Source organism: Enhydra lutris, unplaced genomic scaffold (genome assembly GCF_002288905.1).
Source record: "Enhydra lutris kenyoni isolate GAN:26980312 unplaced genomic scaffold, ASM228890v2 scaffoldscaffold17, whole genome shotgun sequence".
NCBI lineage: Eukaryota > Metazoa > Chordata > Mammalia > Carnivora > Mustelidae > Enhydra > Enhydra lutris.
Genome location: NW_019154101.1, coordinates 32,170,117 through 32,190,302, shown reverse-complemented (window position 1 = coordinate 32,190,302; position 20,186 = coordinate 32,170,117). Strand labels below are relative to the sequence as shown.

Below are 20,186 nucleotides of genomic sequence, written 5' to 3'. Positions count from 1 at the left end.
TTTCCCTTTTCAACTCCATCAGTGACTCCCTGGCCCACCAAAGAAAACCGACCCCCTTATGGGAAGAAAGGTCCTTCGGGGTCTGGCCCCTGCCTCTCTCCACCTCCCTTGCCACCTTTCCCCACATCACGCCCCCCCACCAAGCTTATCTGGAACCTCCCTGTGACCATGACTGTTTTCTCTGAGAGTTCCCTCTTCCACTTGAACTCCAAATGGGCTGGGTGCCCTTTACCATCTTTTCCATTAACATCATAGTCTTATCTCTCTCTGTGCTTGTTCACTACTTTATTATTCTTATCTCTTTGGGTGTTGCTCCATTGGACTCTGACCTTCCTAAGGTCAGGAACCAAGTTTGACTTACTTTTAGATTTTTTTTTTTTTTTTTTAATTTATTTGACAGACAGATCACAAGCAGGCAGAGAGGCAGGCAGAGAGAGACAGGAGGAGGAGGCAGGCTCCCCGCCGAGCAGAGAGCCCGATGCGGGACTCGATCCCAGGACCCCGAGATCACGACCCGAGCCAAAGGCAGAGGCTTTAACCACTGAGCCACCCAGGCGCCCATGTTTGACTTACTTTTAACCTGGATGTCGGTTGTGGAAACGGGGAGGGGGGGTGTCAGTTAATAAGTTCTCTATGTAAAATTTCTGAGTGGTTCAATGCAAATGCATAGTTATAGGTAAAATTTTTAGACTATGTATTACTTTGCAAAATATTTCTATAACTCTTTGCTAGAATGTTGTATACCTACTCCTGGAAAGTAATCCGATCACTGTAGAAATAATCAGATAATTTCTAGGAGAAAAATTTTAAATGGTAGTCAGAAATGAGATTTCATTTCACTGAAAGACTAAGCAGAAATGTTGGAACGTTATAAGGATGCAAATATTTATGCAATAGTAGTGGTAATAGAATTCTCAAGGAGGATAAGCCACCAGGATTGTTGAAGTGATGAGGAGCATATTTTTCTGTATAACATTTGGCAGTATTTTTAAAGAACAGTGATTCTCAAATATTTTTATTATTTATGTGTCTAATAAGGATTTTTGTAAGGTACAATGAGTTGAATATACTAAAGATATCTTTTCCCGGCTTTTAATATGTGCTAATGGAAGAGAAAGCAGGACACCCAAATTCTCCTCTTAGCTCCTACATTGCATTAGCTTCTAGATCTCAGTTTTCTCATTTTTGACTGAAGATGAAATCTACCCATCTGGTTCATTGAAAAATTGACTATAATAGTCTTTATATTATTATTTATTATTTATATTTATTATAAATATATATATTATAAATATATATAAATATATATATTTATATATATTATATTTATTATTATATATATTATATATATTATTATTATATTCTTGATAACCAGTTGGGGTTTGGGGGGAAAGCAGATTAGCTTAAATTAGCTGTCCAGCATGAGATAATGTGAAATTTAAGTAGAAGTTAGCAATATGGATCTGGAGGACATACAAATGAAAGACAATAGTGTGAGAGGAAGATTGAGCAGAGTCTTTAAAGGCAGTAGCATCATCTCTGGATCATCAGTCTTTTTCTGTAAAGGTCCAGATAGAAAATAGCTTCAATTTTACAGGCCATACAGTCTGTGTTGAACACAGCCCGAGAGCAGCCATAGACAATAGATAAACTAATGGGGTAGTGGTGTTCCATTACAACTTCATTGTTGGACACCACAATTGAAATTTGATAGAATTTTCACATCATGAAATATTATCCTTTAATTTTTTTTCAACTATTTAAAAAGGCATCAGCTAGTTTTGGCCAAAGGGCCTTAATTTGCTGACTCCTGCCCTTTCTCCAGTAAAAGCATCAAGGTTTCAAGAGGGAATAAGTAAACAGCGCCTGACACATGTTTAACGACAGGCCCTTTGAAGCTTGTTAAGATTTTGTTAGAACTAGGGGCACCTGGGTGGCTCACTGGGTTAAGTGGCTGCCTTCGGCTCAGGTCATGATCTAAGGGTCCTGGGATTGAGCCCTGCATCGGGCTCTCTGCTCAGCAGGAGCCTGCTTCCCTCTGCCTCTTTGCCTACTTGTGATCTCTCTCTCACTCTCTCTCTGTCAAATAAATAAATAAAATCTTTAAAAAAAAAAAAAAAAAAGAGTTTGTTAGAACCCAGAGAAGGAACAGTGAGATGTAGGAAAGGAGCAAGTGTTATACACAGTGTTGATGAAAAGCTCAAGAACTGGGTCATTTGTGGTATGTAATTAAAGATAATTAGAAGAGGAGATCGAAGACCATTGGTACTATGGTTCCTGGTGACCACTGGGAATTTTTTGTAAATGAATAGAATTTTAGGCATTAGAAAAGATAGTGTATAGTACCTGGGAGTGATAGTGTTAGAGCAATCTTTCATGGAGGTGATAGTTTAACTCTGAGACAAGTAAACAGACTGAGGTCTGTGAAGTTGGTTCCCCTTCTGTGAAAGCATGACTGACCCTTCATTAAGCTGAGGACTGCTTAGCTATGTCTTAAGAGTTTACTCATCTATGTGACGAATATATATGCTTACCACATATCAGATACTGTTCTAAGGACTTTATCAATAATAACTCCTTAAATTCTCATAATAACCTTGCCACATAAATACTTTTATTTTCTCCATTTTACAGATGAGAAAACCAAGGTATAGAGAGGTTCCTCCTGTAGTAAGTGACTAGTATACTGGGTGGGATGGCTCCAGTATTGGGCTCTTCACTCCAACCTATCCTATAATGTCAAATTTACCATGTTAGGGCCCCTGGGCACCAGGGTCAGATGGTTAAGCATCTGTCTTCAGCTCAGGTCATGATCTCTAGGTCATGGGATGGAACCCCACAGTGGGGCTCCCAGCTCAGGAGGGAGTCTGCTTCTCCCTCTCCTCTGCCTCTCCCCTTGCTTGTGCTCCTTCTGTCGCTCTCTCTCTCAAATGAATAAATAAAACTCTAAAAAAAATTTTTCCCATGCCTGGGATATTTAAACTTTTTTCCCCCTGCTATTTTTAGAGCTAAAGTTGGAAGAGGAGGTACCATGGATTTATTTATTTTCTGTTGAATGTATAAATGGAGCTATTAAAAAAATACTAGACACTTCCATTAATAAAACCTGGCTCTTAAATAAACTATGGCACGGAGACAGTGTAAATTATAAGCCTGTTCTCATGCTGATATGCCGGCTATAAAGTAAGAGATGATGAAATTATTGGGGAAATCTTTATAAGTAATAAGCTCTTTCAAAATGTAACCTGATGTGTCATGATGTGGTAAATACCCTAATTTATTTGGCTAGTATCTGAAGATCTGGACTTGGAGGGGGGGCAGCATGGAATGATGCCTAGAGGACAATGTGGCCTGGAGCCCAGCATGGAAGCCTGCTCCCGACTCCCAGCCTTACCACTGACTGGTGTGCAACCAAGTAGTGCTGTCATCTGGACGCAACTACAGCCGCTTACTATCAGACTTAATACCGAGTGAGGAAGGAAATTCCTCCCCGTGTGACTCCTGCTGCAGTTCATTTGCTTAGAGCACACCTCTGACTTCCTACTTCCTAGTGGACTAGAAGGGTCTTCCCTCCCTCCCCCACCAACCTTCTCCACCCCCTGCCCCTTCCCCACTACCCAGTGATCATATCCCCTGTTTAAATGAGAACCAGTGGATTCACTGTAGATTTTTGTTTTATTTCCATCTCCTCCTTAAGGTTTGTACTAACATTTCATCTTTTCCATGAGGTCTGCCCTGACTCCTGTTTAACACTGCCTCCTGGCCTGCTTCCCTAGCCCTACCATCTTTTTTATTCTTCTCAGCCTTTTCCTCTGTCCATTCACTTACCACCTTCTAACACGCGGTACAGTTGTCGTTTACTGTGAAATCATACAAGCCCCTTGAGGGCAGGGATGTCCTGGAAGTAAGGTACCCGAGATGCATGGTACCGAGAATGTTCTCGGTATTTACCTTTGGACTGAATGTGTGGATGCCGCCGTTGTAGACATGAAAAGCTTCAGGCTGTTTCCAACCCCGAGTATGTCGAGTGACATGGAACCTCCGAACCTTGGGGGTTGTGAATCGGAAAGCTTTTGTCTAGAAGCTCACCCGCTACTACTTGTCTCAGGCAGTGAGGCTGAGACGTGGCTCTTGAAGTAGAGCGAGGTCACTCTTGCTTATAAATCTGTTTTCCTAGGGGGAATTTCGCTTGCTAATTGAAGGCAGCTCTATAATTTAACTTGGGAGTCATTTCTCATTTGAGTCGTTTCTTGTTTGCCATCTGGCCATGTAATTACTTTTAAGTAAAACTATGTACAGGATGAAAGAGCACAAATTGGAAATCCGATAATGTGGATGGTGAGATGATAATATGTGTGTGGTTTTTGTTTGTTTGTTTGTTTGCTTGCTTGCTTTGCTTTTGCTGTTGTTCAAAAAATAAGATTAAGGGGGGGGCATTTGAGGAGGAATCATTCCAGAGCTTTCCTTAGAGGGAGCCCCTTATATAAATTTTCTTCTTTGACTAAGAGCTTTTGTTATAAACGAAATGTTTTGAATTAGTGGATTATTACATTTTTCCATTCATTTATAAGTCTGGCCCTAAACTGTGAAACCAGAGGTTGTCTAACATGTCTCCAAAGCTGTTCTGCTGCGAAGTGGAACCGGGCAGAGGTGTGAGCATCATTCTTTCCTTTCATCCGTTTTCTTAGTATTCTCCAGTCTGTATTCTTTTCCTTTTTGTTCCAGTCCCTTCACCCCGGAAGTTACTTTCTTAGTGCCAGCCTGAGTATTATTATTTCTGAAGCTTCCCTTTCACTTTGCTCCCCCAGTTCTTGGAGGTTAATTGCAAATGGACAAAAGAACCAGAACCCAGTACCGTATATTCAAGTTCAAGAGAAACCTAAATAATGTTTGTTTGGAATTACTGTTCTCCCTCTTGGGTAGGGGCGGGGGAGGGGAGGAGGCTGGAGTGTGGAATTTTTAAACCAGGTGCTTAGATGATAATTAAATTTAAAATACAGATTTAAATCATTAGGGTACAATTGTAATGCTGATGTTCAGTCACTGGCAAAAACCAAACCAATCCAAAACAAACAAACAAATAAAAAACTGGGTGAGAAGACCAGAGGTACTAATTTGCATGAAAATGCAACCAAGTCATCACTTAGAGCTCTGTGGAAATTCTGTTGTAAAAGTTTTACTGCTTGTAAACGTTCCTTTGGCGTGGGAGGCAGAACGTGGGGGCGTGGTCAGGGAAACAATGGTTTGGCTCTGTCCCCCCCAACCCCCAAATCAGTTCGAATGCCTGAATTAACTGGAGAGTCAAAGAATCAGAACACACTTGCTGTAAGACTTTTGGGCTCCAGTAAACAGATCTGGATGTTCCTAGTAGCCTAGTGAAAATGGGGAATACATTTGCTTCACCTTGACTTGCATGGAGAAAGATCTGCACTATTTTCACGGATTCCACAGAGAAGAAACTTTGAATCAGTTGAAGAGAAAGTGAATAAATGAGCACCGAGGCAGAAAGACTGATGTGGCTATCATGCAAATAAGAACTCTGATTGGCTTTCTCTTTCTTTCTGTACACTTTGTCACTGCAGCTCTCAGCCCTTAAAGATTAGGTTTCAGTGGGAGCTTTTCAGGTTCAAGGACTGTTAATGGCTTGTAACTGCCTGACAATAAACTGAGCCTCAACATTACATCAGCCCCCAGCAGATGTCTAAGGATTTGAGACTGGAGGGAAAAAGTTAGAATCTGGAGCAGAAGGATACAGCTTACTACCTGCCTGATGGGCTGAGCTTTTAATGTGATTTAAATTTCTAAGCCCTATGTACACATCCTGGAAATGGTGGCCTTCATTAATGCAAAGATCAAGTCTTTCATTAAACTTTTTAAGAAAAAAAGTAAGTAATTTCTCCTCCCCACCCCCCGTGTGTGTGTGTATGTGTGTGTGTGTGTGTGTGTTGTACTATTTCATCTTCTTGAGTGATGGAATTGGAATGTGAAAACATTAATTAGCACAAGTTAAACTCCATTCTCTACTAAGTTGTTCAAATACCTCTGACTTTTATAACTCTAAGGCAGAATTATGTGATTTTAGCATGTCTTATTTATTTATGGTTGGAATTTTAGGTGAATTCACTTCTGTGCTTCTCAAAAGAAGCCCTTTGAAAAAAAATGGGGGTGGGGGAAGCCTTGTATTTACCTTATCTCTGCCTTGATATATGTTTTTTTAATTCTTCAGCTTACCGTGCAGGGAGGCTGTGTGATCTATCCTGTATTTTTGATGGGGATGATCCTCTAAAACTCCCCGGAATTCTCTGTTACGTATTTCAGAGCTCTGGGACAAACTGTCTAGACTGATCAGTCACTGTACAGTACACAGCGTTTGTAGCATGGCTTCATTGTGTACTGACCCTTGGTTTACATGTCTTTGAGCCAGGTGCTTCTCCTTTCTCCGCAGAGTGTAAATATTACAGATACATGGTTTTGTTTTTACATAGCTGTTGGCTTAGTTTAGTTGAGCTTTTGGGCCAGTGATTTAAACTAGATTAATGTGGTTGGGTATGAGCATTGGTAAGAGAGACCTTGGAGGAAGCAACAAAGAAAAGCGCTCTAGGCTCATTTTCTGCTGCTCCCTCGGTGGAAGGCTGTCTTTGGATGGACTGATTAAAATCTGCCCTGGCATGAGTGAGATGCTCCGAGAAGAGACAACTGTGCTTTCATGGGAGCCAGTTGGTAGCTGTACAGTGGGGCCAGTGGCAGGACTGCACAGACGCAATTATCATTTCTTGGATTTGATTTGAAATTGGCAAATAGGAAGTTTCACTTTTAAATAGTTTTCAACTATGAAGTGTGGTAGTTCAGTCTTCCAAATAAATGCACACCAGCAGGAAACATTGCAATTAACTGTGGCTGCCGTTTGGAGGACATAGGGTGAGTTCCGTCTTACGTGAGATTATCAGGCACGTAAATAAGGGCCACATCCGGTCTTTGTGGATTTTATGTATTAAGATTGGTAATTACATGCAGCACGCAGAACAGTTTTTCAACAAGAGGTTACGTGAACTACCAGGTTCCTAATTTACATGCTTTTGTCAAACGTTAAAAGCGGAAAGCACACAGACGTTTCTGTTTTTAGTTTGATGTCTAGTTTGCGATGTTTATTTTCCCATTTAGCAATTTATGGGGAAGGTGGGATGATTTGAGAAATGAGGCTTACAGAATTTAGTAGCTGTAGAAAAGATGGGTTGATAGGTTAATGGGTTATGGGGGAGTGCTAACCTGTGACTCAGGTTCCCAGGAGTGCAAAGAAAGGCCAAGTTCCCCTTTAGCGGTACAGGTCTAAAGTCAGGGTCTCTGTTACCGTAGATGAATTTCACTCCTGCCACAATCATGCTTTACATATATTAATTCATTTGGTCTTTGTAACAGCTCTAATGCTGTGCTGTTGGGTACTGTAAGTGAATTTGAAATACATTAGAACAGAAAGTTTCAATAGTTGATGCATGCTTATTCATTTTATTGTGAGAATCTGTTTATGGTCTCGTTTCCAGGGACATACTGTGTTGTAAGAATGTGTATGCTCAGTGTGCGCTCTGTAGCCTACTTCAGAGTCAGGAAAGACTTGCCCCTGGCTCACAATTCTAGGATCTGCTGGTTTTATTTGTCACCCCCAGGAAATGCTTCAGCACAGGATTTTCCTCTAAAATTGCCTAGTCTCCCCTACATCTGACTTACAGCAGCAGATATGTAGAAAGGGTTAAAAACTGTTGATGCGTGTATTTGGTGCTGTAGCTTCATGGTGGGCTCCGCTGGTATCCCCTACTCTGTCTGTGTTTCAGGAACAGAAACAAAGTAGACGCGGAGATCCCAAGCCCTAGGGGGATCAAGGAAAATTATTTAGAAGATTTAGGATACTCTCATGATTACCTGTTGTTTCCCCTCTGATGTACTCTTTTGTACTGGGAAAACTCAATTGAACTGGGTTATGGTGGGAAGGGTCAATTGCATTGGAATTTAAAAAAAATTTTTTTTAATATAACAACATTCTTTGGGAAAAAAGTATTCCGTGAAAGCAGGAAACAGAGAAAGTTTGTAGCACAAATTGATTTCTACTTCTATTAGACATGCTATTTAAATATATTTCACTGAATGTTTATGCTTAATTTTTTTAAAAAGTTGAGTTTATTACAATGATGTTTTAAAGTAATGCTTTAGAGAGGAAACATTTGGTCTGTGCCTCTTGGTAGGAAATTTGTTTCTGTCTTGGCAATCTAACATTTACTGTTACAAAGGCAGTGTACAGTTGGATAATAAATATTGTGGCAGAGTTAAGTAGGAATTGGAGGTCTCTATCAGTTTTCTTAATTGTTTTCTGACTTTGGAGTCAGGGGAGGGCCTGAAATGCTGGGAAGCAAGTAACTGAAGAAATAATTCTATCAAAACGTGGTGGGGGATGATGGGCAGTTTCAGCTTTTCCTTCAAGAGACAGAACACTGTGAAGAACCTCTAGAGCCTAGTTAAACCTTACGCAGAATTTGCCCCATTTCCCCTTTTTTGGCCCTTACCCCATGGATGTGTTAGGCACCAAGAACCCATCTTGATGGAAAATATTTGGAGCCACTGACGCTTACTTGGGCACCAGAATTCATGCTGCCTTTCTTTCTACAGCGGTTTCCAACCTCGATGAGGAGAGTCGATGGACAGTCCACTACACTGCTCCATGGCACCAGCAGGAAAATGTGTTCCTTCCCACCACAAGACCACCCTGTGTAGAGGACCTGCACCGCCAAGCCAAGCTCAACCTCAAATCAGTATTGAGGGGTAAGATTGCCTCCCGCCAGCTTGCTGTTCTTGGAGTACTGGCAATTAGAATTGAAAGCACAAATGTGATCGCTCTTTGTAAAAGAAGATCTATTTATAATGAACACATGGTATGCTGGTTTTTTAAGACGAGATCATAAATACTTCCAGCCTAATACATGCTTAATAGGTTCTGGTCTCTGTAGAAACCTGCCAGTTTACAGACATGCAAATCTATCCTCACCGAGCCCACCCCTGCTTGGAAACTCTCTTTAGCCTGTTCAAACCACCAGTACTAATGTAATCCAAATAAACCCCTGCTGACATGCAGAATTTTGCGCCTGTCTTTTTTTAAACCATTGTAGGTATTCAAGGCAAATTTGTTAAAGCTAATACTTTCTAATGGTTTGTTCTGTTTAGTTCAGGTTGGGTGGAAAGGGGACCTATATATAGATTTTGAGTTCAAAGTGGTTTGTTTATCAGGACTTGGGCAGCACCCAGCTGCTCTCCTCTTAAGCATTGGTTCTGTCAACAGATGGGCAGAGTGCCCTGCGGGCAGTAGGAAATATATAGGAATAGTCTCCTCCTATATCTAGTTTAAAAGCTTCATTTTTCTTCAAATTACTATGGATGTTAAGAAGTGTAACTGTGTGGGAAGGAGGGCTTCTCTTAAAAGTGGTAAAGAAGTTGTTCTTTAAAAGAGGAAGGAATGTCTGTTAAGATTCAGAGACTTTTTCCTTAAAAAAGCAAACTAAGGTTCTTGTTCTACCATATGCTGCTGCCTCTACCAGTTTTCTCCTCCCAGGCAATATTTGGGACATTGTTTATTTAAAAAATGCTTGTTGTCGGGGCACCTGGCTGGCTCAGTCGGACGATCACGTGACTCTTAATCTCAGGGTCTCGAGTTTGAGCCCCACATTGGGTGTGGACATCACTTAAAAAAAAAAAAAAGCTTAAAAACTATTTGTTGTTTTGTTGTTTATCTGAAATTGAAATTTAACTGGGTGTTCTGCATCTTACCTAATTGTGAAAAACTTAAATCTAGAAGAAGTCTTTTTTTTTAAGTTTTTATTTATTTACATGATAGAGATCACAAGTAGGCAGAGAGGCAGGCAGAGAGTGGGGAGCAGGCTCCCTGCTGAGCAAGTGCCCAATGTGGGGCTCGGTCCCAGAACCCTGAGATCATCACCTGAGCTGAAGGCAGAGGTTTAACCCACTGAGCCATCCAGGTACCCCAGAAATCTGTTATTGATTCAAGGAAAACCCAGCATGAGGACCTCAACTGATACTTATTAAATACTTGTCTACATGCCAGATTCAGTTCTAAACCCATTACTCTTATTATATCATTTAATCCCCAGAATAATGCTGTTTATTATTATGCAGATTTTACAGGTGGTAAAACAGAGACACACAGATCTGAAACTTGCTAAGATCTCTAAGTTAGTTAATGGCAGAACCAGGTTTTAAACTTGGACAGTCCTAGGCTACAGAACCCATATTCTTAACTGCTGCATTATATTGCCTTTAACATTCATTTGTTGGAACTCTTTCCATTCTGGTAGAAGTGCAGGCTATAAAGCCAGGGGCTTGGGTCTCAAGGAATTTGTACGTACTTCTATAGTACAAATCAAGTACACATTCTCAAGAAATGTGCCCAAAATTGTTCTATTAGGAGTTAGAAAAAGCAGAAAATTTCTGCTTCGAGAAAGAAGGAATAGCTATTACTAGACTCACAATAGATAGGGTATTCTGAACAGAACTCTTTATAAACATTTTAGATGATAGCCTTATTTTTCTTCCTTGATGCTTTTCTAATGCTTAGAAAAGCAGTATGTATCTTCTAATATCTTATGTATCTTACAATATCGTACAGTATCTCATATCCTGTGGTCTTGGCTTTGGACTGTCCAGAGCTGAGATTATTGGGTCCCCCTTTTATGTAGCCTGCCTAACCTGTGTATTTAGTGACTGAAAGCTTAAATGGAAAGAATTCCATTAGTTGGCCCCTTCTGTATGGCCTTGGCATTGTACTTCAACCTTTGTTGCCTTCATGCTATACCTAAATCCAGCCAAAATTTCTTCTATATCCCTTCCCTATGATTTATCTTCAGTACATTTCGACCAAGAGCGTCTCTCCTTATAGTTCACCTTCTCCCCCAAAATAATTAATAAGAATATTAAATGGCACAGTTCCCAGGACAAACCCCACAGGCAGTGCCATTGTTAACATTTCTCTCTGAGCTAGGAACAACAGAGCTCTGCATGGCTGGCTTGTAGAGAACGCTTACAGGAAGGTATGTGTGAGTTTGAGGATTCAGGACTGGCTGTTCTTTGATTGCTCTCCAGGAAGTTGTGCTTCACGGCCTCTTTCATGTATTTGCAAGTATCAGATCAGAGTTTCTCTTTTCTTCCCTGAGAAAATTGACCATCTGTATATAGATTTTTCTGGTTTTATTTTCCTTTTGATTATTCAGTAGCTTCATGTGAAACATCATCACCACTGGTTTTGCCTACACTTGAAGGTCAATGCTTTAGTAGCTGCTCTCATGTCCTAAAACACCTCATCGAAGGGATTTGCTATTAATAAAGTTAATAACTTTGGAAAATTCTTGGAGCTCAACTTTTAAAGTCTGGATTTAAATACTCCTGAAGAGATTTTTAGATAAATAATAACTTTTTAAAGCAGTGATTGAGGAAGACGAAATGTGGAAGAGCACCTGAGTGGTTTCCTCTTCATTTATTTACTTTTAATCACATGCACAGAAACTTTACATCCCAAACTTCCCCTCCTACACCATGTTCACAACCTGAGTTAATAAACACAAGTGCGGAGCATTTATGGCCTCAATATCAGTGAAGATTAAAAAGAAGAAATCTGGTCCCTGAATATATGGCACTATGAAGACATGAGATTATATAAAGCTATCAGTTTAAGTTAATTTGCCCTCAATGTTCTTCACTTAAAGATATAGAAAGGTAGCTAATTATTCACTATGAGTGATCTGTTTTGTTCCTTCTCTTCTTACTGTGACCTTATCCATAATTTTCAGGAATGAAAGCTGTTCATTAATGTTGTAGGTTGGTGCTTTTTTGTAATCATCAAATGCCATCATATTAAGTTCTGCCAGGTTTAGGGGAGCTCAGCTATCCTCTGGAGGATCATAAAATGTGGAGGGAAGTGATGCAATGAGTACTAGTTAAATTAATAACTAAGTGTTGTAAATATTCGCTTATTAAAGTAATGCAGAAATGCTTAAGTTGGTAGAGTGAGGAAGGCATGGGTTTACTTAAAAATGTTTTTATGAAAAAACTGTTTGAGTTGGCACATAAAGACAGATAATAGACTCAGTTTAATAAGCATTTGAGCGTCAATTCTGTACTATGCCAGGAGTTTTTTGTTGTGTGTTTGCTTGCGTTTGTTTTCTTTGGGGGGTGGGAGGGGCTATGCCCAGAGTTTTTAAATGAACTAGGAAAAGTTCATGGGTCCTTTAAAGAGCTGAACTTGCTACTTTGTGTCAAGATTGAAGTAAATAGACAGTGATGTAGTGGAGATGTGTATGATGTGCAGTGTGCAGGCAGAGAGCTCAGTCTGCTGGAAAAGAAAAGCATTGGGAGAACCCCCCACCACCACCACCACACCACCACCACCACCACCACCACCACACCACCACCACCACCACCACCACCACCACCACCACCACCACCTGCCCACTCTCTGATCCCGCCACCGAGGAGGAGATGGGCATCGTGTGGCATATGGAATACCCGGAGCAGGTGTCTTCTGTGTGCAAATGTACCCTGTGCTGGTCCAAATAGGTCCAAATTAGCTCAGGTTCGTATCTGTTGTTGGCTAGTCTCTGGAGAATTTGGTAGAATTTGGTGACCATGCTCTTAGACCAAATGATTTGATTTTGGTGATTTGTTATGAGAGATGTAGGTAATGATTTACTGCTAATGACCTTACAAACATGGACCTAGATTTAAAAATATTACTTTGATATTTGGCTCAACAGGACATCTGGCTGGCAGCGAGTAGTTAATTTCTGAAGATGGATCCCATTGTCTAATAAGAATTCATTTATTGGGGCGCCTGGGTGGCTCAGTGGGTTAAAGACTCTGCTTTTGGCTCAGGTCATGGTCTCAGGGCCCTGGGATCGAGCTCCACATTAGGTTCTCTGCTCAGCATTCTGCCTGCCTCTCTGCCTGCTTATGATCTCTCTGTCCAATAAATAAATAAAATCTTAAAAAAAATTTTTTTTAAAGAATTCACTTATCTTTTAACTGTATTTCCAGAAGAATCCTACCCTTTTAATCTCCATGGTTGTGTGAACCATTCATGAACTTCATCTGAATTAGATGGGATGATAGGTAACCTTTACCTAAATATCTATGTGGATAATTTTTAGCATTAGTCAAAGGGCCACATTAAATGGGAAAAGGGGGGTTGAGGGATGGGGGTGGTTAGGTTAGGCTGAATGAAGTGTTCAGATTTTATTTCTTTTAGAGCTTTAGGACCGCATTCAATAGTTAGGAGCATGTCAAAGGCTGAAATAAAGACATGTTATTTTCAAGGCTCCATCCCCCAAAAGCCCAACCTGGGAGAGAGAGAGAAACACAGTTTCTCACAGTATGTTTAACAGACAGTTTAGTTACTGTGTCCACGTCCACTCCTGCCAGAATTAGTTCACAGAGCATCTGTTGTTGTATCGAAAATGTTCCCTAGTCACTGCTATCCTTCCTGAAGAAATACATTTTAACAGGTCAGCGCAGTCTGTGGTCTAGAATTAGAAGTGTGAGCACAGGGAGGAATGGCGGATCTGGCCTGTGTTAATTCAGTCAGTGGGTTATATTTATTATAGGAATTGAGGATTTACAGAGTGAAGAAATGACGGTTTGTACCAACCGGTTAAAAACAGTAGTTGTGGGACGCCTGGGTGGCTCAGTTGGTTAAGCAGCTGCCTTCGGCTCAGATCATGATCCCAGCGTCCTGGGATCGAGTCCCGCATCGGGCTCCTTGCTCAGCAGGGAGCCTGCTTCTCCCTCTGCCTCTGCCTGCCATTCTGTCTGCCTGCACTCGCTCTCTCTCCCTCTCTCTCTGACAAATAAATAAAATCTTAGAAAAAAAAAAAAACAAAAAAAAACCAGTATTTTTTTTTTAAAGATTTTATTTATTTATTTGACAGAGAGAGATCACAAGTAGACAGAGAGGCAGGCAGAGAGTGAGAGAGAGAGAGAAGCAGGCTCCCTGCTGAGCAGAGAGCCCGATGCGGGACTCGATCCCAGGACCCTGAGATCATGACCTGAGCCAAAGGCAGCGGCTTAACCCACTGAGCCACCCAGGCGCCCCTAGTTGTTGTTTTTTTTTTGTGCGTGCGTGTGTGTATGCTTCCCAACATGTTCAATGCTGGAGAAGGGTACACCTCTCTCAAAGTTATGGACAAGGTTTCCAGGTAGTTTCAGCAGGGTTCCTCTGACAGGTCGTGACACACAGGCTTTATCTAAGGCTCACTGCCTCTACCTTTTATGTCAGGAAGCTTCCTCGTTGGCTTTTGGCTTAGACAGATACGTCTGTTCTGGGAAAGGTTGCGGGATTCTCTCTGGATTTGATGAGGTGGCTTGGCTATCTTATCTGGCTGCTTTGGGCACATGGGTCCTGTGGTTTTGGCCATAGATGCTCCTCTTGGGGGTCCTGTGGCACTTCTCAGGGGACTGTTCGGGGATGCTTTTGGAGGTGTGGGCTTGTGGACATTGACCAAGAGCTCTCTCTCCTGGAATGGTCCATCTGCTCATCGCTGCGGACGCACTGAAGATGAACATCTGCTTTGCCCACCTGTGCTAAACATGGATTATTTTTCTTCTCTGTCACTTTTTTAAAACTATGACATAGAACACAAATACCTAAAAACATTGTACAATGTAACAAATAGTTATAAAGCAAATATCAAAAGAACCATTACCCTGGTCAAAAAGTAGACTAAGACCTAAACTCCAGAAGCCTCTTGTTCTTGCTTTCCAGTAGGGAAAAATTCAGGTTTAATGAAGAGAGTCTGGGTCACATCTAGGTTCAAATCCTGCCTGTTATGTACTAGATATCTCTGATTTGAGTTTAATTTTGATTTTTATTTATTTGACAATTTGACCTTGTTTATGCATCTGTAAAATAAAGACCATCATATCTGTGTTTATGGGGAAAAAATTAACGTCCCTTTGCAAAGTATCTCAGAGTACCTGCCCCTAAAATTGGAAGCAGTGTTTGTAGAGGGAAGGGTGCATTTTAAGTGCAACAGAATATGGATACGAAGTTACAAATCTCAGCCCTCTTTCCCAAATGGCTATCCTGATTTAGCTGATGCTTTCCTTCCTACCAGTTATGCTCCAGAGATATGCTGATGGGAGGAGGGAGAGGAAGGGAACCAGAAATATCAGTCAGATGACAAGGACAGCTACAGACACTTGGCACTCAGGGTCGTTTTGTCCGTATAAGCAAGGTGACTTTTTCTCCTACCCACCTTCAACCTCTGAAAGAGCCTAGATTGCTAGAGCTGGAAGGGACCCCCCCCACATCCTCTGATTAATAAACCTCTTTTCATTTTGTAGATAAGTAAACCAAGGCTCCTGGAAGCGAAGGGGTTAGTTTATAGCTGCTTTGCAATTGATAGATGACGAGGTTGGGATTTGAAATCCGGTTTCTTGCTCTGCCCACACCTGTCCCTTTGGATCTAAGATCCTGAGGGCCCTGAGGAAATGCTTTGATGTCTGCCATCAGCTTTCAGAAAGGTCACAGGGAGCTGGAATGGAGAGGCCTAGGGCAAGTTTGGTTTTGTTAGCCGATTCACTTAAGGAATGCAGATTAGCTTGTGGTTGCCCAAAGGAGGTCCTTCACCCTTGCTCTGGAAGTCTTCTCTTCACTCAGTCCTGATTTCATTGAAACTCAAGTATAAGAGAATAAAAGGAGGGAAGCTATGTCAGGGGACATCGAGTATGTTAAGTATCTATAACTATCTATAACTGCTGTTTCATTTTAATGGCATTTGGTGCATATTTTAGGGCTGTAATAGGTCATTAGTACTTCAGTGGACTTAAAAAAAAAGGCACAGATTTTAGAAGGGACAAGAGAAATATAAGGGGACCGGTGATTTAGCACTCCTTTGCCTGGTCCTTCCTTGTGTTCTTCCAGAAGAATCCTTAGGTAAAATTGATAGGTAGGAGGAGAAGAGGAAGTATCACTGTTTATTTTTAATTTTTTTAAGATTTTATTTATTTGTTTGGCAGAGAGAGAGAGATTACAAGTAGGCAGAGAGGCAGGCAGGGGGGGTTGGGAAAGCAGGCTCCCTGCTGAGCAGAGAGCCTGATGTGGGGCTCGATCCCAGGACCCTGAGATTATGACCTGAGCTGAAGGCAGAGGCTTAACCCACTGAGCCACCCAGATGCCCCGAAGTATCACTGTTTAAAGAAAGGTTATTTTTAATATCTTGTAAGTCAGAAATGTTAAATAACTTAGATTCATTCATACAGAATTTTAACTTAGTTTCTAGTTTAAATAAAAATAGGTCTAGAATTCAGGTAGGGAGAGTGGTACACCATTCTGGAAAAGCCACTCAAGAGGGGTAAGGAATATATTGTCCCATCTTTCCTAAAACATAGCAGCATCGGCATTTTGTTCAGTTGTCATAACTAGTCAGGAAATCGAGATGCAAGGCCAGAACTTGTACTCCAGGGCCGCCAGGAGCCTGTGAGATGTTGGAAAATCCTATCCCATTTTTGCCCTTGGCTTCCTGCTCTGGAAAACAATGGATGATGTCTAAGTTCCCTTCTGAACTCAAAGATTCTGCTTGGCCTCTCAGTACTTACTGCTTAAGGGTGACGGATGTGATGTTCTTTGACACCAGAATAGAACTTAGTGCTGAGTGTTAAGTCCCAACAAACTGGGTTATCGACGATCTAAGTTGGTGTTGCCATGAAATTTTTCTAAGCGCATCCTGCAGGTAAAGCACAGGCCGGGTATTGGGGCTAAGTCAAAGAGGAATGACGTTGCTACTTTCCAGGGCAGCTTAAAGCTGGCTGGAGAGATAAGATGTCCCTGTGAGTTAGAGGGCTGATGAGAGTGGTATTACGGAGCCTCACCCCTGCCCCTGGGTGTCGTCTTTAATACGTAAATCTGATCATACCTCTCCTTTGTTAGAAATTCCCTAGGAGCCCCTCTCATACACAGCTCCTTAGCATCTAAGAACCTTCATGATCTGCCTGCCCCCTGTTGGTCTGGCTTTATGCCTCCTACCACCTGTGCCTTCACTTGAAGGGTAAAGTCCTTGCATTGGAATACTAGCTTGCCTTGTGCTCCGTTTCTCTGCTGCCCGTCCGGGTCTCGTCCTTCTTCCTGCTGTATCGTAATCTCTTACGCCCGTTTCCCTGGAAGAGTCATCTTGTGGTTGTCTGAGAACCCTGAGAGGTTTTCCTGGGCTTTCCAGGACACGCCTTCTACCCTTTCCCACACATTCCCACAAAACCTTACAGCCCTCCATTAAACTGCGTAGTCTATGTTTACTCATGTATCTCCCTGCCTGATAGCGAGACCGTTGGGAGCAGGACCTTGTTTTGTCCTTTGTGTGACTCCAGCACACAGGCTGGTGCTTAACTTCACTAGGTTGACTTTTCAGAGACAAGTGGTAATGTTACGGAAAGCTGGTCTTTTTCTGTGTTCGGTATTTCATTGGATGGTAAACACTGTTGTGTTTGTGGAAAGGTCACCTAGAACTCAGGAGAGAGGTGAGGGCCGAAGCCGCAGCACAAGGAGTGAATGTGCAGGAGTGAAGAGTTGGAGAATGGCGAGGGATAGGGTTGAACCCTGAAGCCTTTACTTTAGGGGGCTGGAGAGGAGAAGTTGGTGAAAGAGTAGTTGGGGGAAGAAGAGAGTCAGGATGGGCGGTGGTGACGAGGCTCACAGATGGGGAGAGAGTCTGGAGAAAGGATACTAAGCTGGTCGTTAGGCCGCCATTGGTGACATTCAAAAGCGAAGTGTCAAGGAAGGCTTTGGATGTTAAAAAGCCAGATTTTATGGGAGAAGAATTATTTTTATAAGCAGAAAAATAATGCAAGACATTTTTTGAGAAACAAGGAAGTAGTATAAATTGATGTCAGCAAAACAAAGGGAAGAAGGGGACAGTATTTCGAGGTGTGGCAAGATAGAGGTAATATTAACTTGTTTTAAAAACTAGAGCCAATTCAAACATGGTTGTAGACAAAAGGAGCCCAGGAGGAGGGGAAAGATCACAGATACTAAGAGAGAATGGGGAGGATGTTCCCAGAGGATACGGAAGCAATAGGCAGTGAACTCAGGGCCACAGGTGGAAGTCAGGTTTCCACCTGTGTCTCCTAGACAGAGAATTGGGAAGAATTTTGAGATGGAGCAAAAGAAATGGCAGAGTTGTTCATGAGATGGAGCTGGAGGCTTGACAGAAATATGGGCCTCCACTCTATTGCTGGCGATTTGGTGAGAAGAATGACTTGATTTGGTGCTCTTGTTCAGTGCTTGTGAATTTAATTAGGTTGACTTTTCAAAGACAAATGTTTATGTTATGTGTTATTGAAAGCTTTTTTTTTTTTAATATTTGGTATTTCATTAAACTTCTTTTGGAATTTTTATCCTTAGGGAAAGTTAACCGACCTGATGAAACAATGGATCAAATTCTCTATTGAGGAAAGGGAAGAGCAAAGACAAAAATGAGGAATTAACAGAATGGAAATGACATGTGAACGAGCTTGTTTAACTTCTCTTTTAAGATTGGAGAGCTCGGGAAATTTTTTATAATACTGACTGCCCTGAGCGGGGTAAGGCTGAAATAGTTGCGGAAGTCTGATGCAAGAGCAAGAGAAAATGAACAATCACTCCTTTTTCACTAGGTTAAGAGACATGTTGCCTTTTTTTTTTTTTTTTTAAACGGTTAAGCAACACACAAAAGATAAACTAGCAAAGAGTCACTTAAATGATCCAGGTCTTAACAAAGCACTCGGGATTGTTTCAACAAAAGGCTTTTTGTTTTGTTTTTGTGTCCATGGCTAGTCTGCTGTTTCAGCAATTCTCTTTTAATTCCTGATAAAGTGAGTAACTTGAGTGGCCTCTGTGTTGCCCTCCGTGCAGCATAAAAACGCTACATTGAAAGTACTGTGGATAAGGTTTGTTACCACTCTCCGTACCACTGAAGTCCCTCGGTGTTGGTTTAGAATCTTTGCTGGCTATTTGATACTGAGTAACCTTGGTAATGCTCCACTATTGCCAATGAGAGGGCTTTCTCGTTCTCAAGTGAAATGAGATCACCTCCCATTCGGCTGTGCTCTGGTGCCATTCAACCAGAACTGGCAAACTCTTCACACGCTCCCATTAATCATGGGCACCAGAAAACGTTCACCTTAATTTCAGTCAGATTCAGTGCTTTGAGTCTCCTTGAATTAATTTGGGCATGTGAAGAGAAGAAGTATTAAAAACTAGTTTTCTACAATAGCAAGTCACCTCTACAAGTAAATCTTCCATGGTTGGCTGTGAAAAATAAAGCTAAAGTTTTTATCCAACTGCTTAAGTTTTAATATTTAATTCCTAATTTTTTGGAGGTTTTTATTCCACTCGTACAGAAATTAACCACAGAGGGATGATATTCGTCAAAATGACCTTTTTAAAACCCTTCCACATAACGGGAAGTTCCCTGTGGTGTTGAATGTCAGTTGGGGAGACGTTTGTCCTGGGATTGGGAGCAGGGTGGTGCTTTCCAATACATGTTTACCCAGTAGTCACAAACGCATTTCCTGTTTGACTTTGAGCTGATGACACAGTGAACAGTGTGTACACCGCCTTTCCAACCCTCATCACTTTATTTCCCCAAACCCACTATGTAGATTGAAATGAGAAGTCATTTGGAATTACGTTAAATAATTTTTAAGCATATGACTTCTGCAGTCTCCTTGTCATTCATCCCCGCCCCCCAACCTTGGCAAAGAAAACTATCCATTTCAAAGGCGTCCATTCCATCACCATTTCCTGTCTTCTGCCTTACTCCTACCCAAAACTTCTGGGAGCTTTATTTGATTCTATCTGATCAGAAATCTTCTGGGTATTATCCATAATACAGTTAGTTTGTAAATACTGGATTTAATCAGTTTCCCTGAAATTCTGCTGAGACTAAATTTCCTTGGATAGATAACCGTGATTGAGCACTGGACATCATCTTCCCTACCTCATTCCCTTCCTACCAGCTTTCCCTTATCCCTGATTTCCTGAAGATATGATTGCGGCCCCGCCCCCATTGGGTTCTGTGTTGATACTGGCCCCAGCCCACAGTTCCCAGCTGTGGTTAATAAACACTGATGCCATGGCCAGTTTAGATGAGACAAGTCATATGCCTTGG

At 41.5% G+C, this 20,186-nt stretch overlaps 1 protein-coding gene across 3 annotated transcripts in view; it reads left to right on the top strand.

Annotated features, from left to right (window-relative positions):
• The window catches only part of LOC111147811 (NHS like 1), a 130,441-nt gene that overhangs the window by 58,118 nt on the left and 52,137 nt on the right, over positions 1 to 20,186 (top strand). For 2 of the 3 annotated variants that reach the window (XM_022504056.1, XM_022504057.1), the window contains exon 2: positions 8,656 to 8,808. In XM_022504056.1, the coding sequence (XP_022359764.1) occupies positions 8,656 to 8,808 (153 nt within the window). Of the gene's footprint in view, positions 1 to 5,827; positions 5,886 to 8,655; positions 8,809 to 20,186 lie in introns of those variants that run through there. The other variant, XM_022504058.1, reaches the window with a different exon arrangement.